Below are 22242 nucleotides of genomic sequence, written 5' to 3' on the forward strand. Positions count from 1 at the left end.
GAGACGAGTAGTTGAACAGGAGCTACACTGACCTGAAGAGCCAAGCTCCTACTTGCTCCCGTCCTCCCTCAATAAGTTCAAGGAGGTTAGCAACTTCCCAATCCACATCTAATACAGTATCATGCAATCCCACGGCAAAGCCTACAGATTCTTGAGCATCTCCTAACTTGTTGATAAAAAAAAAAAAAAAAATAAATAAATTTTAAAGCAGTATTTGTTCATTCGAGAGAGAGCACCAAGCACAAGCATGGGGTGGGGGGAGGGACAGAGGGAGAGGAAGCAGCAGACTCCCTGCTGATAGGGAGCCCAACACCAGTCTTGATCCCAGGACCCCAGGACCTCAGGATCATGACCTGAGCCAAAGGCAGAGGTTTTTAACCGACTGAGCCACCCAGGCGCCCTGCAAATACTGCTTTTAAAACAGAGTTAGCCACCATGGTTTGAAAATTCTTTAGGCAGTGGCTTTCAGCGTTGAGTTACTGCCAGACAATGTAACCTGTATCTGTGGCATCCCTCTCTGTGCCAGAGGGCGAAGCGAGACTACTGTCCCCTTCCCAGGCCCCAGAGGTTTGAACCCCAGGGGTTCAAACCCCAACTGATGATTAAGAATGCAGTCTGGAGACAGGCGGATGCGAGAGCAGGCAGGGAAACCCGCTCAGGTGTTACAACCTGTGAACTCCTCCCAGGAAGGGCCTAAAGCAGGACCAAGATCCATCTCTGCAACTTAGGGCATGACACAAACCGAGACTTTGACCTGGCCTTCTGCCCAGTGCCATCCCAAACCCGGACTCTGTGAATCAGGTACTCACTGGCCCCTTGTCCCTCTGTCAGGCCCAGAGGAGGGCTAAGTTTGGGAGTTGCAGAGAAACCAATTTTTTCTAACACTCAGGCTAATAAGAGAGGACCCAGTATGAGGTACTTCATGCCTGTTGAGGAACTCCGTGAGGCCTGTATTCTCTGACTTACTAGAGCCATCCAGACCTTTCTCTCAAGAGGCTGACATTTACTCTGTCTCATTTCTTTAAAAGCACCAAGGACAGGGGCTGATCCAAGATCCCTGATGAGGTCATTGCTTTCTACTTCTTAGTTGAGACTGGCCTTTCTGTCCTTGGAAGACCTAGGAACAGCTGGTATCTCTTTCCTCTGGCCTTGCAATTGATCTGTGGCTATAAAGATTGATCCTGGACATATTCCCCAAGGCTGCCCACCCCCACTCTCTGGTCAGAGGAAAATCTTTAACTCTGAGTCACAGATGGCAGGACCCTGCACACCTCACCTTCTCTGGAACCACAGGAGGCCAAGGACCCCGCCAATGCCCATCTCTTCCTTGAAGACCTCGGTGATGGGCATGCCTGCATAGATGAGCTCCTGTCCTCGCTCGTCACAGATGCTGGTCATGAATGAGGCAGGTTTGCGGATTAAGCCCAGCTCCTGAGCAGACAGGGGAAGGGGCGAGCAGTACAATGTGACCACAGAACTCATGTCTCAGGTAGGTCTTAAATTCTGACTGCCAAGTAGCAATCCTCAGACCAACTCATCCCAAGAAAGAAATACAAAAGCCCTTTTATTATCTGTTTGGGTTGTAGAAAATAGGAGTGCCATGCCCAGGGCACCCACAACTCCCATCCACAGTTTCGTTTTTCACCTCACAAATGTGTCCTAAGGAGAGAAAATGAAGCTCAGAAACCAACCCAAGGCCACCTGGCTAAGAAATGCAAGAATGACTCTAAAGGGGAATGTTTCTAATACTTTACATTCGGCTGCCAACCCCCCACCAAAATGGGAAGAGGCACGTGGCTGTGAGTAAAAGGGGATCCCCTCAAGCTGTCCTTTAGCCAGGGAAAGGGACTGAGTTGAACTCCTAGCTTCCGGAGCTGGGGCACAATAGAGCTTCATTACCAACTCTACCTAAGCCCATTTCTCCAATTATCCCCTATCAATTTTAAGATTAAAAAAAGGGGTTTTGGGGGGAATTTTTAAATAATGAATGTGTGTTCCGAGCCCGGAGCACACACTCTGCAATCTCAGTACTATGTAAGCACAGCAGAAAAGGGCCCTACTGACTTTAATTTAAAAACGCCTTTCCGCCTTAATGTTCGTCAGTTTAATGGAAATCTATCTGGCCTTTCTTGCTCTATTTTTGTTTATATCCTAAGACACATGGAGAATACAAAACACTGTTTTGGTATACATACATATTTTCATAATCACGATACACTGTCCCATAATACTCTATTTACTCGACGAACTTGAGCTCCACGAAAGTCGGTGCACACATAGACCTAGTTCATTCCTTTAGCTGCTCTACAGTATCCCATCATCCTATGACAAAACCACAATTTGGGCCATTCTTCCACCGACAACCATTAACTGGAAAATTCTTTTTTTTTTTTTTTAATTTTTTACAGATCTATTTATTTGATAGAGACAGTGAGAGAACAGCAGGGGAACAGAGCAGGGGGAACAGCAGGCAGAGGGAGAGGCAGGCTCCCCGCTGAGCAGGGAGTCCGATGAGGGATTCAATCCCAGAACCCTGGGATCATGACGTGAGCCAAAAGCAGATGCTTAACTGAGCCACCCAGCTGCCCTAACTCGAAAAATCTTGAACACAGTGGTGTGAAGGCATAAGCGTTTCCCTGACGCAGCTTTCTAGATATGGAATCGCTATCCCATCAGGTGTGAGCACTCTTTGTTTTTGTTGTTTTGAGAGTAATCTCCACACCCAACAGTGGGCTTGAAGTCATGACCCCAAGATCGAGAGTCACATGCTCCACTGACTGAGCCAGCCAGGTGCCCCAGGGGTGAGCACTTATTTATTTATTTTTTAAGTTTCAATTTTCTTAATTTGAGAGAGAGAGCAAGCCCACGAACAGGGGGGAGGGGCAGAGGGAGAGGGAGAAGAGGGCTATGGGACTTGTTCCCAGGACTCCGGGATCATGACCTGAGCTAAAGGCAGACACTTAACCAACCAAGCCAGCCAGGAGCCCCAGGGGTGAGTACTTTTAAATCTGGTATTACCCGGGGCACCTGGGTGGCTCAGTGGGTTAAAGCCTCTGCCTTCGGCTCAGGTCATGATCTCAGGGTGCTGGGATCGAGCCCCACATCAGGATCTCTGCTCAGCAGGGAGCCTGCTTCCCTTCCTCTCTCTCTGCCTGCCTCTCTGCCTACTTGTGATCTCGATCTCTCTCTCTGTGTCAAATAAATAAATAAAATCTTAAAAAAAAAAAATCTGATAATACCCAACTGCCTTTCAGAAGGGTTGTGCCCGGTTCCAGTGCTACCATTAACAGATAATTGCACCGTTCTCCCTATACCCACACAGACACAAAATATTATCAAAGAATTTTTTTCTTTGTTGACCAAAAAAGGGGCAAATTGGTATCACAGTTTTTGCTTTGGCTCCTTTTTATGAGTGAGGTTAAGCATTTATTTTTTCATGTTGAAAGGCCATTCCCTACTCATTTTTCCTACTGGGTTTTTGTTTTGTTTTTTTTTTAAGATTTTATTTATTTACTTGACAGAGATCACAAGTAGGTAGAGAGGCAGACAGAGAGGGAGGAGGAAGCAGGCTCCCTGCTGAGCAGAGAGCCCGACGTGGGGCTCGATCCCAGGACTCTGGGATCATGACCTGAGCCGGGGGCAGAGGCCTCAACCCAATGAGCCACCCAGGCGCCCCCTACTGGTCTTTTAAAAACTGATTTCAGAGAGTTCCTGTGTCTTAAGAATATTAGCTTTTCATCTCTGTGTCTGAGACAAGCAGGCAGAGTAGACTCTCTGCTTCACCCTGACGCCCCTTCCATCAAGTGTAAACAACTCTAGGGGACATCGTCTCTTTTCAGCCTATTTCCAGGTCAGGCCAGGTGGCTGGTGGGACAGACACCCTGCCCTTCGCCCTCTTGGGCCCTGAATTGGTCAGAAGGGGCTAGCTCACAAGTTCCAGCTCATAAGGAGGGGTTGGAATCCAAGAATAATCGTCAAGGTTTCTTCTGATGCCCTTGGAGTACAGCTGCCCTCAGAGACAGGGTCTGGAGGCCAGAGCAGTGATTTACAGGGTTGCCCTAAGGGCAACCAGGTTTCCAGGGATTCAAGCCAAGCCAACTCAAAGCCCACCCTGTTGGCCTCCCAGCCTGCCTCACCCACCCTCAGAGGCATCCGCACAGCACCTACCCTGGCCCAAGAATAGTCCATTGGCACGGTTGGAGGCGGCACCTCCTGGGCAGGGACAATGACTCCTTTGGCCACAAGATCTTCATACACAGACCTGGGAGGGGAGGGAAGGGGAGGTAAGAAGACAGCCACGTGGACTTTATGCTTCTGGGCACTGCTAAGCCATCCCGGGAATGCTGCTGCACCCAACGCCAAAACTCCAGGTTTTTTGGCTCTGCACTCCCAGCTTCCTGGCAGTGCCTTACACCAGCTGGATTCCTGAGAACTGAAGGAAAACTGGTTCTGGCCAAGACCCACCCACTAACCCCACAGAGCTTTACAGAAAGCTGCATCTGGAGACTATGGAAAGACAGAGGGGAGGAATGGGAAGATACAAGGGTTATCCAATAACAGTTTATCAATCAGAGGTGACACCTTCTAACCGTTTCTGTGCTCATTTCTTATTACAGAACAGCCAAGTAGGTAGGCTCAGAAATCGAGCATGTTTTAATACCAGTCTGAATGGCCTGGAATGGCCAGGTCTACAAACAAAATAAAACAAAAACTAGAAAGATTTCAGACCATCTGTACAGTTGCATTCGTCACCTAAAAGGGACCAGGAGTTTCAGACACTTCTGTGTCACAGAGGCTCCAATCCTCATGGGGGATCTGGAAAGGGAGCAGGAGGCTGGCATCCTCCCCACAGTCCACTTACTGGATGATTTCTCCAAGTTCATCGAAGCTTGGGGGCACAAACACTCCCGCCTCCTTCAAAGCCTGGTTCTTGGCTACTGCAGTTTCCGAAGCCTGGTTGGCACAAGCTCCGGCATGGCCAAACTGTACCTGGAAGGCCAAGGGCAGAGGCTTTACTGGGCTTGTAAAACCCCAGCAGGAGAGGACAAAAAAGGCCCCTGGGAATGTTGGTACCCACTACAGGCCACTCCCTGCTCAATGTTCCACGTGAATCACTTCATTCAAGCCTCACACAGCCTTGCTCAACAGGTATGCCAAATGACTCTCGACCTCTACACCAAGAGACCGAAGCACCGAAGCTTCCTGGAAGTCACACAGCTGCTGTGTAGGGGAGCCAGGACACAAAGCCTGGCGGCCCATCTCCCTGTGGCAGCCAGCAGGGGTGGGGGTAGGGGTAGGGGTGGGATGGAGAACAGCAGGTAGTTGTGAGCCACATGAGAAGTGAAATGACACGCTGGCAACCTTAGGCTGAGCTGACCTTACAGACGGATCTGACTGTCTTGCATGTGCTTTTTATAAAATGGATTCAATCTTAAAAAAAGAAAAAAAAAAAACTCAGGTAAAAATACAAATTCCTAGCTCCTTCTTTTATTTATTAACGATCTATTTTAGTTTTTTCTTTATTAAGATTTTATTTATTTATTTGACACAGAGAGAGCACAAGCAGAGGGAGCAGCAGGCAGAGCGAGAGGGAGCAGCAGGCTCCCCACTGAGTAAGGAGCCCGATGTGGGGCTTGATCCCAGGACCCTGGGATCATGACCTGAGCCGAAACAGATGCTTAACCACCTGATTTATCTATTTTTAAAAAGTATTTATTTATTTGAGAGAGAGAGAGACACCAGCACGGGGAGGGGGAGAGGGACAGGAGAGAGACAATCTCAGACTCTCTGCTCAGTGTGGAGCCCACCTCAGGGCTCAATCCAATAACCATGAGATCATGACCTGAGCTGAAACCAAGAGTAGATGCCTAACTGACTGAGCCTCCCTAGAAGAAGCCCCTTCTAGCTTATTTTTAAAAAGTCAGATTGCAGGCGTGCCCGGGGGTTTAGTCAGCCAGGCGTCCGACTCCTGGTTTCAGTTTAGGTCATAATCTCAGGTGGGAAGGAGAAGAGATTCTGTATTCAAATTCATAGAAAATGCTGGGTTCAAGGCAGTCAAACTAGTCTCTTCAACTCTGAGATTCCTCAACACTAAAACCAAAATAAATTTGAAGATTTTATTTATATATTTGAGAGAGAGAGAGAGGAAGAGGCGGAGCAGAGAGAGAGGGACAAGCAAAGTCCGTGCTGAGTAGTGTAGAGCCCAACACAGGACTTGATCCCATGACACTGAGATCATGACTTGAACTGAAATCAAGAGTCGATGCTTAATTAGGTTAAGCCACCCAGGCACCCCCGCAAAACCAACATTTTTAAAAGGAAGATTATGTTCCAAGTTCTTAATTTGTAGAAGTTCCCCTTTCTGTTTGCTTTGGTTTGCTTTTGTTTTGTTTTGTTGACCCATGCTACAGGACCAGTGTTTTGTGGAACATAGTTCTGAAAAATTCTGTTTTCCTGATGAGTTGTCTCTGCTTGCCGACAGGTGGAGATTTTGTTGCAAAACCATTTTACCTCCTCTATAGGGGAGAAAGTTCTGCAAGGTCATGTGTCCTAATTAAGAAATCAAAAAATCCCTTATTAGCTGGGCACTGTACTCCACTACATTTGTGTATGCTTGAAATTCTGTAACGTTTTAAATTAATTGAAAGATAAAAATAAAACACCCTGAGGACCTGTCTCATCTCTGGGGTGATGATGGGCGTGCTGCCAGAAACGGAAGAGCAAGGTCCTTGCCCTGCTGGGCGATGTCCTCAGCGTAGCAGGGGTGGGGAGGTGGAGGGCTAGTAATGCAGAGCTCGTTAAGAGAAGCAGTGCAGGGGGAGGGAAGTAATGTTTTTGGCTGCTGAGGTGGAGGGGAGAGCAGTCAAGAAGAAAGAGAATCAGGAAGAGCTTCATGGAATCAGTGAATTGGAAAATGGAAAGGAGCATTTGCTAAGACTATGGGTGCCAGACCTTTTCCACTACTTTCTTATGTGAGCCCCACAACAATCCTCAATCATGCCCATTTTACAGCCCAGGAAGCTGAGGCACAGAGAGGCCAAACGACTTGCCCTGGTCACACAGATCCACCGAGACCTGACTCTAGCCTGTGAGAGCAGAGGTCACGCCTGAGGGATGGGCGCAATTCCGTAATCTGCTCCTCTCCTTTTACTTACTTGGAAAAAAAAAAACAAACCGTACATAATTATTACATAAAATCACATTACCCCATCCCGTTTCTTTAATCTAATATAACTTAAACCTTTAAACATGTCAAGCTGCACCTCGCTCTCCTGCCTGCTGGGTTTTCTACTGCCTGTCTGTGTCCTGACGACAAATCACCGTCTGACCCGCATTTGGGTTGCTCCATTTTCTGCCACAACGACATCACGGGTATCCTTGCACCCACACTTTGAAATATTTTTGCACGTAGACCCCCTCGAGTAAATCTGTAGAAACAGATCTGTTGGTTCAAAGGAGGGCACAAATACGGCCACCGTGAGGCGGGTAGGAATCTCAGCGGGCAAGGCAGGCAATGCAGGGAGAAAGAATGGGGTGATGGGCTCACTGGCAGGAAGGGTGTGGGCGTGCAGCGAAGGGATCGGCATAGTTGCGGGAAGTCTCGCGGCCTAGTCTTGTCTTCGTCTGTGCACAGCACACACACACACACACACACACTGCCTGTACAAGCCCTCACCCTCGGAGCCACACACACACACACACACGCCTGCCGCCCTACTGATCACTGATTGGTGACAAGTCTTTGCTACCCTGGTTTCATCACCACTGATGGGCCATCTCCAAGACAGAGGATCCTCTAAGCTGGAGTCCTGGGGCTGCGGCCTGGCGGGCCATACCCAGCAGGAGCAGGCGACTCGGAGAGTATTTGTACTGGCTGCCCGTCCTTGCTGTGCTCATTGCAGGGCTCCGGGCACTTTCCCGTCCGGAACAAACCCGGCTTTCTTCTACGGCCCCTCCCCAGCTCTGCACCTGGCATGTGTCCTCTCCCTTCTCCACCTCCCTTTCGCACAGCAAACCCCTTCTCAGACCTTGGATGCAGCACAAGCCTCACCTTCCCTGTGGAGCCATCTCAGATCCTCTGAGATCTGGATGGAAGTGTGGCGGCTCCAGGCAGGGACTCAGAGCCTTGTTCTGGCCTTTACCTGCTGATGGCTACCCCCGACCCTCCAGTGGACTTACCCTCCTAGAAAGCAGGGTCCCAGCTGGATATTACAGGAACGCAGTGAGTAATAATTGTGCATCGGGGGAACGAGCTGCTTAACCAGGGGACCACACGGCTCACCTCGAATGCCTCCCCCCTCCCCGGGTCCCCCCGGCCAGGAGCGACCTGCCCCGGCTGTACCTCAGAGGAGAACATGGTGGCACAGGTCCCGATGCACCAGCAGACCACGGGCTTGGTGATGCGGCCCTCCTTGATGCCCCGGCAGATCTTATATTCCTCAGTGCCCCCTATCTGCCAAGGAACAGGGAACGAGAAAAAGCCCCCAAGTCAGTGGAACCAGGTCCGGAGCTGCTGTGGGCAGCACTGCGGCTGGAAAATCTGCCCCGAGTCAGGCAGGGGTCAGAGGCTCCAGGAGTCCCGAATTACAACTTAGCTAAATTATGAAGATACATGAGCACTGGCCAAGTAAGAGCCTGCAGGACTAAGACTGGATGCAAGGAAGAACTGTAACCGGGGAGTGGTTATTCTCTGGAGTCCCTGGGACGCCCCTCCCCCATCTAAGGGTATCCGATGATTTCGGATCAGACCTGCTCAGGTACACAAGCAAGGAATGGGGTTCTAGGACTCTCCCAAACTGAAAAAAGTGCGCTTCTTACTCCAGTGTGCACTGCCCAAGAGACCAAGGTCATCCCGGAGCAGCTTCTTAATTGGTCCTAGAATATCTTGTGCCACCAAGAGTCAAGAAGTTTTTCGGGAACAGACATGGCAGTATTAACAGCGATGGCCTCTATGCCCCAGGGTGTAAGGAGCGGGATTACCAGCGACTGGCACGTTAAGTCATATATAACCAAAATGCATGCATTAAAAAAAACAAAAACAAAAACAAAAACAAACAAACAAAAAACGGAGATCACATACTACTTTTAGAGTCAGAAAAATAAAATTAAAAAAAAAAACAAACAAACCAAACCAAAACTCACCTCTCCAAGAACCACGATCATTTTTACTCCTGGAGTATCCTGGTAGCGGAGGACATGGTCCATGAATGTTGAGCCGGGGTACCTGGTGAGAGCAGAGAACACACGGGATCAGGAGGCCTGCGGACGTGCAGGTACAGGTGTAGGAAGTTACCAGGAACAGGTGAGGCTTCTTGTGAGTGTGGGTGTCCAGTGAGGGCCCAGAGATGGCTCAAGTGTGTGTGGGGGAGGGGGTAAAATATGAAGCACAAGGGAAGGGAAGGAGGAGGGGGAGGTTTGCTTGGCAGTAAGAGATGCTTATAGAATAGCACGTGTGGTGGCTTTAAAACATGGCTGCAAATTCTTTTAACAAGGCGGAACCTCACGCCTCACCCGCATATATGGGTCAGACCAGATGATCCGTTTCTCATAAACAAAATGGGGCAGAAGTGATTCTCCGACAATGGCTTCCAGGCAGGGTTATACAAAGAACAGTATCTATCTGGCACTCTCTCTTGAACCGCTGCCCCTGGGGGGCTCTGACTGCTATGTCCTGAAGACACTGAGCAACCCTTGGAGAAGCCCCAAGGAAGCCCCCGCCAGCCTGTGGATGGGCCACGTCCAACCTTGGGTAGGCCCTGAGCCACACTGGTCCTGTGGCCAGCGAACACCTTGCTGCGGCCCATCCCTCGCGAGCCCCAAGTGCCTACCTGCGCGGCCCCAACTCCTAATGCACAGAAACCATGGGGACAGACGTCCTATCATAGTCTGAAACCACCTGGCTTGCGTGACTTTTTTTTTTTTTCTTTTTAACACAGCAATAGATAATACAGCATGCCAACCGACGTCCCAGGACTGACAGGCTGTTGCTGGGTCTAGACATAGGGCCTGCACACACAGTTGGCCCTTGAACGACGTGAGGGTCATCAATCCCCACCACATGCACTCAAAAATCCAAGTGTAACTATGACTTCCCAAAAACGTAACTACTGGGAGCCTACTGTTGGCCAGCACCTTAGTCGATCCATGTATTTTGTATGTTATACACATTAGACACTGTGTTCTCCCACTAAAGAAAAGAGAATGTGGGGCGCCTGGGTGGCTCAGTGCCTTAAGCCGCTGCCTTCGGCTCAGGTCATGATCTCAGGGTCCTGGGATCGAGTCCCGCATCGGGCTCTCTGCTTGGCGGGGAGCCTGCTTCCCTCTCACTCTCTCTGCCTACTTGTGATCTCTCTCTGTCAAATAAATAAATAAAATCTTTAAAAAAAAAAAAAAGAAAAAAAGAAAAGAGAATGTGATTAACAAAGCCGTAAGCAGAATCCGTGCAGTTCAAACCTAGGTTGTTCAAGGGTCCCCTGTATTTTTTTAATTTCTCCTGCCACAAGATTTTACAATAGGATTGTTTAAGGCCAAGGATGCTTCTCTACAGATCTTCAAGAGCATTACAAATCCCAAGGGGACAGTGTAACTGCCCAGACTTATTTGAGCTGGAGCCCGTCATCAGGGAGCACTAGGGATGACGGTTCCCCAGGCTGTAGCCCCTAAGACCTGGGAGAGAGATCTTCCGCACTCAGGAATTCCCATCTGATATGATACTGGAGAGCCAGGAGACAGACAAGGTAACTCACTCTCCCAAAAGCTTTTGGTTGAGGCAAAGAGCGATGGTGATAATAATAAACAGCAGTGGCTAACATGTATTATGGCATTAAGTGGTAAGCATTACTCTAAAATAATACTCTACTGATTACCATTCCCACTAACAAAAACAATGAATACACTATTTGTGAAACAAAAAGAAATAGGGATTTGGTATCTGTCCCCCAGTTCCTGAGGCAGAGCTCCTAAAACCCTTGGAACTTCCTGGGTGACAGAAGGTCTTTTGTTCTCCTGAGGCACCTCTGCATGGGCATCTGCAGAGCTCCTGGATGCGGGCTGGTCGCAAGAAGACCAAGCCATGATCAGAGGCTTGGAACTTGCAGCCCTACTCACCATCCTCTGGGGAGGGGAAAAGGGCTAGAGATTAAATTAATAATCGATCATGCCCACATGATGAAGTCTCCATAAAAAAATCCCTAAAGAAAGGGGTTCGGAGAGCTTTGGGGTCGGTAAGTACACCGACGGTGCTGGGAGAGTAGCGTGCCCACTGAGAGCACAGAAGCTCCATGCCCTGTCCCCCATAACCTGCCCTATGTGTTTCTTTCCTCTGGCTGTTCCTGGGTTCTGCGAACCATTCTAGCAAATTACCAAACCCAAGAAGGGAGGTGTGGAGACCCCCAACATACAGCCAGTTGTTCAGGAGTACAGGAAGCCTGGTCTTGCAACTGGCATCTTGTGAGGCTGAGCCCTTCCCCTGGGGGATCTGGCACGAACTCCAGATAGATACTGTCAGAACTGAAATGCATTATAGGACACCCAGCAGAGAACTGGAGAACTGCCTGGCACAGGAAAAAAAAACAAAAACAAAAAAACCCAACATCTGGCAGCCAGACGGGTCAGTGAGGTGATGATAGAGAGTAGAGAAACGTTCCTCCTTTCACTATTACGGACTACAGTTAACAGACGCTGAGTACTTGCTAAGTGGCAGGCCCTGCATTAGCCACTTTCTAGAAATATTACCCTCACTTAAGCCTCGCGACAACCCCATGAGGTGGCTGCTATGATTTTACCCATTTGATCTGTAAGGATGATGGAGGGTCTGCGGAGGAAGTGACCTGCCCAGGACACCTCCAAGATCAACAGCGAAATTAGGGATTAAAGCCCCCCTTGCTGTGATTTCAGAATCAGTCCCACCAACCACTGCGCTCTGCTGCCTCCCTGTGGCCACAAGTCAGACAACAAACAAAATTATCCCCAAAGCCCAAACATTTTGAAAACACCTTTTTCTACTTTTTTTTTTATTTCTTTTTGAGATTTTATTTATTTATTTGACAGAGAGAGATCACAAGTACATAGAGAGGCAGGCAGAGAGAGAGAGAGAGGGAAGCAGGCTCCCTGCTGAGCAGAGAGCCCGATGCGGGACTCGATCCCAGGACCCTGAGATCATGACCTGAGCCAAAGGCAGCAGCTCAACCCACTGAGCCACCCAGGCGCCCCACCTTTTTCTATTTTTTATTCTAAACTCATGCCAATGTCATTCCTGAGACAGAGTAGAAATGTCCCATTTTATGGACTTTACTCAGCAGCACTGAGCAGAGATTAGAGGACCCAGCCCCGCCCCTCTCCCAGCCCACCACTCCCCAGCGGGGGAGGCCCACCTTGGCCCAGTCCATTACCTGTCCCCCCCGATGGCCACGCCCTCATAGACGCCGTCCGTGGTCCGAGAGATGATGTTGTTGAGCTCGTTGGACATGCCCCCGGAGCGTGAGACATAGGCCACGCTGCCGGGGCGGTACAGCTTGGAGGCCAGAATGTTGTCCAGCATCCCACCTGTATTCCCAATCTTAAAGCACCCGGGCTTGATGCCTCCAACCTGTGAGGGCAGAAACAGCAGTCAGGCAGAGGAGGGTACGCTCCTGACGGACCAGAGCTCAGGGAAATCACCAGGCCCAATACTACCTACCTCAACCTCCCTTTCCCGAAACTGGTCAGAATGGGAAGAAAATGGTCTGAGAGAGCTAACACCTGCACACTGGGCTTCCGGCTTAGGGAGAGTCTCATCTCTCCCTCATGAGACGTTACGCAGAAGAAAAGAGAACCTTACTTGGGAAACACAGCTTACTGCTGCAGATTCGGATATGTGTACTCAGGATTAAGTCTGCTCCTTTGCTCTAAAAGGGGGACAGCACCCAGGAGAAGTGTAAAACATAGGTGTGCACCTCTGCTCAACATCACCCCTGCCTCAGAGATGAAAGAAAGGCCCTTTGCTTAATTCAAAAATCTGACCTTCAGACCACTCTTTAATGCAACAACTAAGGAAAGACAAGAAAATACTCCCAGAGCAATTTCTTTCCATGTGAAAACATTTGAGCAAATAAAACCGCTAAGCAGATTCTTCTTCATTTCACAGTTAAAGGAATAATCAAAGACCACGCTATGGTTGCACAAAGGTGGGCAGACACCGATAACATCTTCCAGTTAAGCCCCCTAAAGTGATAGGGAGTGGGGAGAGAGCCCTTTAAAGTAACTGGATATGAACAGACTTGACTTTCAATGGGTACTCTCTGAATCTTTTCAACCTAAGAGAGAAACAGAACAGTCAACAAGTTTGCTTTCTGTGGGTCCAGAACTTCGAAAGATAGCCTTGAACTTAAAGGGCTTTACAGAAAGGACACTCACAGTGGCAGGTCCAATGATGGTCACTCCCTTCTGGTCCGCCTTCTTGATCAGCTTCCTTGTGAGGGCCTCAGGGATGCCTTCAGCTATGATGGCAATGGTCCGGATCTAAAGGACAGTCCCTTCCTGTTAACTTTGTGCCTCAGATGAAGCAACGAGGTGGCACCCTTTATAGGACCCACCTTCCATGCCCCCTTCCAGGCTCTAAGAACCAAGTAATGTTCACAGGATGCAACCCCCTTCTTCCTACAAGCCTCTGTCCTTAGTCCCTATCCTGACTACTCCAACCCTCTCCGAAAAAGAGAGATGTAGACATTTAAAGCCAATCTCCATTGGTTAACATCACAGAAACTCAGTAACGAAGCAGGAGCAAATGTTTCTGAAAACCCACTACCATCAGAAGTGGCTCTGTTCTCTCCCATCCAAAAACTCGCAAGACTCGGCCCTACCTGCTCCCCACCTGTCCTGGTGCCTATTCCTAAAGCAGGGTCCCAGGGTCTATGTCCCATGGTTAGTATGGAACACAAATGAGCTGCTTCCACACCCAAACTGGAGAGTAGACTGGGGGAGAAAGCCAGGAGTTGGGGTGGGCAGGTCTTTCGCTCGAGACCAGGGACCAGCAAACTGTTTCTGGCTTTTCTGGTCATGTGATCTCTTGCAATAACTATTACCCTTTGCCTTTGTAGCATGAAGGCAGCCATGGACAATACATAAATGAACACAGCACAGCTGTGTTCCAGTAAAATTTTATTTATAAAAACAGTGGGTTAGGTTTGACCCTTAGGCTACAGTTTGCTAAGCTTTGCTCTAGAATAAAAAGGCAGCTCACGTTCAGCAGGTACGCTTTCGTTTTTGCCTCCCTGAGACGGCAAAACAAGTTTACATTCTCCAGTCTTACGCTGCGCTAAGCCAGCCACGGATCCGACAATAATTTTGAACAGAAAAATCAGTATATTAATCTATAAAGACTCATACAAATCAGTAACAAAAAGCACAAACACCTCAGCAGGAAAAAAAAGGGGGGAAGAGAGAGTAAGTTACAAAATATAAATGGTCGGGGCGCCTGGGTGGCTCAGTTGGTTAAGCAGCTGCCTTCAGCTCAGGTCATGATCCTGGTCCCTAGACTGAGTCCCCACATTGTGCTCCCTGTTAGCAGGGAGTCTGCTTTCCCCTCCAAGCCTGCTCCCTCTCATACTCTCACATTCTCTCTCTCTCAAATAAAGTCTTAATAATAAAAAAAACCCCAAAATATAAATAGTCAATAAATGTTTTTTAAAGCTTATCTTAATTAATAATTAAAGATATGCAGATTAGGGGCACCTGGCAGGCTCAGCTGTTTAAGCATCTGCCTTTGCCTCAGGTCATGATCCTGAGGTCCTGGGATTAAGCCCCCGAGGGGATTTTTGCTCACTTCGCTCCCCGCCTCCTCCCCTCCTCCATTTGTGTTCTCAGGCTCTCTCTCTCAAATACACAAAATCTTAAAATAAGATATGCAAATTAAATAGAATGCCTATCACTTGTCAATTACATGCTTGTTTTTCTTAGAGAGAGAGAATGGGCGAGCAAGGGTAGAAGGACACAGGGGGAGAGGGACAGAGAGAATCTTAAGCAGGCTCTGTGAACAACACAGAGCCCGATGCAGGGCTCGATCTCACAACCCTGAAATCATGACCTGAACCAAAATCAAGAGTCAGATGCTTAACTGACTGAGCCACCCAGACGCCCCAAATAAATGTTTTTAAAATGCAAACATTCAGTGTTGGCCAGGGTACAGGGAAACAGGCATTCTTAAAACACTGATGGGACTTTATGTCCTTTAACTTTTCTGGAGGGCACCTGGGCAGGACGGATCAAAGGCTTTCAAATCTGCACGTTCTGATGCAGCAGTCTGACTTCCAGACATTTATTCTGGGGAAATAATTAAGGACATATGCAAATGCTCATTTAAGATGCTCACCACAAGACCTGGAAAGGTGAAACTATGTTGCAAATGAATATTTATGGATGTGGAAAGAGTAATAAGAAAACGGACTACAAAACAGTCATGTACAGTGTTATCCCACATGTTCAAAACCAGAAAAAGGAATGCAGGATATATTCAAATGTTAGCTACCGTGTCTGGAACTGGCTGAGGTATTCAATTTTTCTTCTTGTTACTTGATAGTATTTAAGTTTCCTCTGTAATAGACATGTAATAATTTTATAATAAGAAATTGCTTTTGGGAGCACCTGGGTGGCTCAGTGGGTTAGGCCTCTGTCTTTGGCTCGGGTCGTGATCTCAGAGTCCTGGGATCGAGCCCCGCATTGGGCCCTCTGCTCAGCGGGGAGCCTGCTGCCCCATCTCTCTCTGCCTGCCACTCTGCCTACTTTGATCTCTCTGTCTAATAAATAAATGAAATCTTAAAAAAAAAAAAAAGAAATTGCTTTTGATTCTGTTGTGAAAGCCGGTCTTAGTGGCACAGGGAGGACCTGGTGGGGAAAGAGGATATTGAATGGACTCTGTGAGCCTAGGTAAGCTGCCCTGGCCAGCCTGCCTGCCCTCAGTTATCATCCCACCTTCTAAAGATCGAGTGTATCAAATGACCTTCTCCCACACCACTGGCCAGTCCTGAGTGCCAAGCCCTTTGTCCCCGGGGGCAGTGCCAGCAGACACCACTCAGCAACTTCCCCTGCTTCCCCACCCCAGCACCCACCGACCTACCTGTGCATAATTCATGGTCTCTATGGTACTATCATAGGCTGAGCGGAGAGAGGCAAAGTTGATCAGCACATCTACTTCTGGGTGCTTCTTCATGGCATCAGCCATGTTCTTGAAGACAGGGATGAGGATCTCCTTGTGACCCCAGTAAAACTTCTGCTTGTGGTCCCCACTGTGAGAAAGGAAGAGGATCAGGATACCCCCAAACTGTCTGGGCTGGGGAGAGGGAAGCTGAGGGGAGGAGCTTCATCTAGAAGGTGGAGAGACGGGGTCCCATGTGTGGGAAGCAGATCCCCCAGGAATATGGATCCCCAGCAAAGGGGATAATCTTGCTGGCTCCCCCGGGGTCTGTCTTAGTGAGGGAGAAGGGCTGAGGAAACCCTCCTTGGCAGCCATCTCCAGCTTCTGGCCGGGGTGGGACTCACGTGAAAGGGTACACCATGGCAGCCACTGAAGGCTCGTCCCGGGAGCAGACGTAGTCGAAGTCCAGCATGCCCTGTACAGCCCGGGTCTGCATGCCCCACACGATGGCCTTGGTGTGGCGGCTGAAGAGGGTGGCACTCTTTCCTGGTGGGCAAAGGCACAGCGAGTCCCAGAACACACACTCCCAGGAGACCGGCATGGGCTGCCACACTCCTCCATGCCCGGTCTAGGGAAGGGAGCTCATCACCACGGCAAAGGGACGTCAAGAGGCTGGGACTCTGAGAACTGGGGGAAGAGTGCCCTGGTTTCTTGGCAAAGAGGTGGCAGAGAGAGCAAAGAAAGCTAAGAGGACCTGCCTAGCTGGTAAGGAGCTGGCAGTGAACACAGAAAGCACTCCCGCGCAGAGAAAAAACCCACCACAGGTGGAGAATCCCTACAGGACCTGCTCTGCCTCACAGGAAAGGCACGTAATCAGCATTTTGTTTACATGCAGATGATCCATTAGGCTTGATCTACAAAAAACATCAAGCACTCCTGATTCTGGTGGCCACATGACTTGAAACAACCCAACAATCATCACCTCTAAATCTGGATGTAATCCAGCTCAGGTCGGGATCAGAATCCTCAGGATTCTAGGTCAGTGTAGGTCCACAGAAAAGGCTGGCTGCAGCCTTATTTCTACCTGAGGTTCTGGCCTGAGCACACTGGCTTCGTGGCAACCTCCCATCATTTTCTGCGCTGTCCCCACCCTCCTGCCCGCCTCCCTCTAGCAGGTGGCCCACTCCTGCTCAGAACAAGGCTCTTGGGCAGTTCTGCAGCAGGCAGAAGAGAGGCTGAAGGGGGGAGAAGAGCTGTCAGAGGTGCTTGCGCAGCCGGAAGGGAAAGGCCCCTTCACCACCCTGCAGACAGGTGACCCGTCCCTCCCATTCCCTGCAAGTCGCTGGAGGGAAGTAGCCCCGGGGGAGGTTCTCAGCTCCTTCAGGGAGAACAAGGCCCTGAGCTCAGGGGCCATCTGGTATTAATTAACCTAGTGTACTAGTGCAGGCTTGGCTAATCAGGTTCAAGGTCTGATTGAATAAATTTGAGCTCACTCTCCCAAGGCATGCAGGGTTCTCATTGCTAGGCAGGCTTGCTTCTTCCTTCTCAGCTGTAAGCTTCTCATACCAGAAGGCTCCTGTTCTGCCAAATACCTGGGACTTGCCATCACCAGACCCATCTGGGTTCTCCAGAGGCATGAGATCACAGAACAAAGATAGCCACCTAATCCCGTACCCTCGCTGTTTTCCAGGCCCCGGAATATGAAGCTCAGAGATGCCAGATGACGGAGATCCTGTCACCTAGCATCAGGGCCAGATTATATAGTAAATGATGCAGCTCAACTGAACCAGAGAGGAGGGCGGGATACAAGCCAAAAGGGCCTGGCCTCTTCTCACCCTCCGGGGAGCCCCCATCCCCGCAAAGTCAGAACTGAGCAAGCACACAAACCTGCATCTGTCTACCCCAGAGATTACAGAAACGGGACAAAGTTTTTGGAGTCTCCACAAGCCCGCGCACACCTCCAGCACGAAAAGGGCAGAACTCAAGCGTGCTCCTTCCTGAGCACAGAGATGGCAGAGCCGAAGGCCGTCCTCCTCAGCACACCAGCAGTGGGGGCTAACGGCCCCTACCAGGCTCCTCTGCGGGGTCAGGGACTGACAGTAAGAAATCCCTGGCCTGTGGGTAGAAGAGCTCTCAGAACGGCGTAGGCCTCTGTTCTTGTGGCACAGGGCTCAGCCTCAGCTCTGGTCTTTCAGGTAACAAAGGATCTTTCCAGAGACAGGAAACAGGGATCAAAGGCAGATAGTGAAGAGTGCTGCATTCCTGGCCTTTCTAGGGGGATACCCTATCCTAGCCTAGCTGCCCCTTCCCCTCCCCTTAGCAAGGGATCAAAGGTCATCATCAGAAGCTTCTCCTCCACCAGGGAAAATCCTCCCACAGCTGTGAATGTCAAAAAGTTAAGTGGAAGCCCTGATGCTTTTGGGGTGGGGTGGGGGGGCATGTGTTTGCATGAATATGAGTGAGCACAGCAAACGTCCCTCGTGTAAGCAGTGACCTCCTACACGAACACCCAGATCCCCTCTACAGATTTCCTGCACATCCATCCGGACTTCTACCTCTCTCCTTGACTTGTTTAGCCTGTCTTCCACCCAAAACCGAGAGAAGTCAACCCACTGCTGACACGGAGAGCTCAGGGATGAGGACACAGTGCTGAGGCTAGGTGGGAAAAGTAAAAAAAAGTAGAGACCCTGAGACCCAGATGGGAATCCCAGAGGGCTGAGGTTGCCACTCCCCCTTCAGCTTCCATGGCTCCCTCCTTCCCACGACGCTCCTCCCTCCGCAGCAGGCACCACTCCACTCTCCAAGGCTGTGGGCCTGGTTCTTGCTCCCGAGCTCCCTACCCTGTCCTGTCCGGAGTGTGGAGCCAGAGAGAGCTGGCCAGGAGAGTGCTGAGTAGGGGTGGGAGCGACTAAGCAGGGGTGGGAAAGCGAAAAGAGAGCAAAGACTAGGACTGGGGGGGCCGGGGGGGACAAAGCACACAATAAATACTATAACCCACTAACAAAGCCACACACAGAGCTGGGGCAGGGTGGGGGCATCCTACCTTGCAGGGATCTTGGACTTGGGACTGAATCTGTCAAAGAAAATGACCAAGGCAGCTGAGTCACCTGCTGGTGGCTAGAGGCTTTGGAGGAAGAGGGTGGGAAGAGGGAAGGGTTCCAAGGACAAGCCTCACAGGGCTGATGCCCTCACTGTCTCTCATCTATTCCACAACAGACAGGAGTGAAGCCAACAGAAGAGAGCACTGATCCGCAGAGCAGAAGCAAGAAAGGGCAAAAGGCCAAAGGGCCAGAGAGGGGGCAGGAGAGGCAAGAAGGAGGGGTTGCTGAACACCAGAGGCCCCTAGCCTGGTGGAGGGGCAGCTGGCCAGATCCCACCCTCATAAAGCCAAGCCCCGTGTTTGTCCCCATGAAGCACAGAAGATGATTAGGTCACTGGGGTCTGTCCCTGTGCTGGAGACAAAGTTGCTGGCTGAGAAACAGCTTACAATCTCAAGTGCCTGGAGCTGGTGGAGCTAGTTTACAAAATGCCTCAAGCGCACGCTGTCTGCACCCGGAAGAGGCCGCACCAGCCCTGTGCGGATCAACACCGATTATCTCACCCGGGCTGCAAGGGCTGGCTGGCAGGGGTCACATCTGATGAACCAAAGGATGCAGACCTGACCTCCTTGACCTCCCTGACAGGGGAGGTGACATGCAGATGGGCTGGTTATCAACATGGCCTCTTACGGTGGGATCATAGGAAGGGGGGAGGTCTGCAGAAGTACCCCAGAAGGTGGGATAGGCAGGAACTACCTGGTGGAACTACCACGTGGAACTACCACGTGGAACTACCACATGGGCGCTTGCTCTGCTGTCCCAGCTCTGGGTTCCTGCTCTCCACTGAGAAGCGGAGTCTGGAGGGCCTTGCCACCTCTGGGTATTTCTGGGAAGGCTTGGGAAGGCCTGAGTCTTCATGTCCTCACGTCCATTTAGGCCCATCTGCCACGCCCACTCTCACAGCAAAGCCCCAACCCTGTTCCAGTGCCCCTGTAGGGCCTGGACAGGGCAGGGGGACGGGGGTGGGGGGAGGGGCCCACAAGTTACCTTGTGGCATGGCAGGCTTGGCCTTCTTTGCGGGTGCCACCTCATCGGCCCTGGACTCAGAGAAAGACGCCGTCCTGCTGGGGGCTGGAGTCTGGGGAGGGACAAGGAGGCAAGGTAAGAATCACGAATAGCAACTGGGAAAAAGAGCTATTGGTCCTTAAGCTTTGGGTCCTTAAAGACCAAAGAAATCGGGTCACAAGAACCATGTACAGAACTATCCTCTACAAAGTGCTTTCCAAACTATCATCCTAACAGCCCAATGGAGATGGGAATTAGTATTGTCCCATGTCACGGATGAGCAAACTGAGGCTCTGATAGGTATGACACCTGCCAAGGTCCTGCTCTCAACACGATGTGAACTCTGGTCTGATTTTAAGCCCCCTAGTCCAGGGGCACCTCACTGGCTTAGTCAGTGGAATGTGCGACTCTTGATCTTGGGGTTGTGAGTTCAAGCCCCACCTTGGGTATAGAGCTTACTTAAAAACCTAAAGTAATAAAACCCCCTGGTCTTTCCATTATACTGCCTTGATTAGGCAGGAAAAAACTGGCAGAGATAGAGAAACCTATCTGTCTTTCCCCAGTGCCCCGAGATGGCTAGGGACCGAGCAGGGACACCATGTTCTGGATGGGAGGAAGGCATGCTTTAAGGTGGAGGGCAAGGGGCACCTACCGACGTGCTCCCGCTGGCATTGAGGAGGAAGTTTGCAGTGTGGGCCGCGGTGGGTGGCTGGTTGGGGATGGGCCGATGGCCCAGGGCCATGCCCACGATGGCTGTCATGTGAGTCTCTGTGCCAAAGACATGGATGGGGATCCCAGTGGTCTTCCCTGTGAGGGAAAGAAAAGAGTCATCATTCAAGTCTCTAAGTAAACACCCAAGTCCGTATGACTCTGCAGAGGCCCCTGCACAAGACCAGTTACCCAGGACAGACCAACTGCCCTATTTTCACTACCAAACACCTTTTTGTAAAGACCACCTGCTGGTAAGAAGAACAAGAAAGAAGCTTTCCTGATACCCTGAAGCGGCTGTGAGCATAATTAGGAAGGTCTGTGCGGTCCTGCTGGCCGCTGGCCACTGACTCTCCAAACCCTTGACCTCGATGTCTGCGTGGCCTGGCCCCTGCTCCTGATCTCCCAGGCTCAATTCCTCAGGGCCCTGGCCCTTCTCCTCCCTCCTCTGCTCGGAGTCCTCCCATCTCTCAGCTCAGCCTGGGTGCCACTTCCCGAGGAAGGCCTTCCCTGACCTCCACCCCGCCCTGCTGCCTCTGTGTATGCACGCATGCCCACTGGACAGTGTCTTCTAGTAATAGTAATCGTTTACTTGTTTAATGTCCTCTGAGCTCAGTGGTCTGTGATGAACATTCACTGTGCTGTCCCCAAGGGCTGTCCCCGTGGCAGGAACTGAGCTGTAGGTGAAAATGAGGATGGGCACCCCTTCGAGTGATGTAGGTGAACTCCCGTTTGCCACATCCACCAGATCTGGGAACACGGGTGAATGGAAAGCTTTCGCCCTTCTGGTCAAAGGGCATGGCACGCGTCCTGAGCAAGAGCGTCCTATCCCCTCTTGATACCTCGGGTGAACCCCTGCCCGACACATAACTGCTCGGAGCAAAGGGGGCTGCACTAAAGACCAAAGCTGCTGGTGACCAAGTTCACGTGTCTCAGGCTCAGTGAGGTCAACTTAGGGAGACACAATCTTAGTCCAGACTGAGAGGGGGTCCCCCAGCTTCTGGAAAGCCCCAAAGGTGAGGTCTCATGAACCTGCCAGAGAACCGAAAAATGCAGAATGAAGAAAGGAAACCAAAACAGATGCCACCACCCTCTTGCAACCTCATCTCAACGAGGGACAATGCTCTCCATCCTACTAGTTACCTGCCCTTCCTCTCCTCTCCCTCTTATCCTCCGGCCTCTGAACCTGCTATCCCCCAAGCAGCCAAACAACCCTTCCAACCACAAAGTCTTCCACAGGCTGCCAGCCCAGGGACATGGCCAAGTCCTCCCGGTGCCTGGACCAGCTCCACATGGCCCCTGCCGCCTTTCTGCCTTGCCTAC

The 22242-nt window shown here is 50.5% G+C and overlaps 1 protein-coding gene across 2 annotated transcripts in view; it reads right to left on the reverse strand.

Annotated features, from left to right (window-relative positions):
- The window catches only part of ACLY (ATP citrate lyase), a 41995-nt gene that overhangs the window by 4315 nt on the left and 15438 nt on the right, over positions 1-22242 (reverse strand). The window contains exons 12-23 of one of the 2 annotated variants that reach the window (XM_045984959.1): positions 20864-21018; positions 20194-20284; positions 19152-19181; positions 16513-16654; positions 16091-16259; positions 13393-13497; positions 12390-12586; positions 9142-9223; positions 8342-8452; positions 4862-4989; positions 4168-4261; positions 1277-1431 (exon numbers count right to left, since the gene is read on the reverse strand). In XM_045984959.1, the coding sequence (XP_045840915.1) occupies positions 1277-1431; positions 4168-4261; positions 4862-4989; positions 8342-8452; positions 9142-9223; positions 12390-12586; positions 13393-13497; positions 16091-16259; positions 16513-16654; positions 19152-19181; positions 20194-20284; positions 20864-21018 (1459 nt within the window). The remainder of the gene's footprint in view (positions 1-1276; positions 1432-4167; positions 4262-4861; positions 4990-8341; positions 8453-9141; positions 9224-12389; positions 12587-13392; positions 13498-16090; positions 16260-16512; positions 16655-19151; positions 19182-20193; positions 20285-20863; positions 21019-22242) is intronic. The other variant, XM_045984960.1, reaches the window with a different exon arrangement.

The sequence above is a fragment of the Meles meles genome, chromosome 18 (genome assembly GCF_922984935.1).
Source record: "Meles meles chromosome 18, mMelMel3.1 paternal haplotype, whole genome shotgun sequence".
NCBI lineage: Eukaryota > Metazoa > Chordata > Mammalia > Carnivora > Mustelidae > Meles > Meles meles.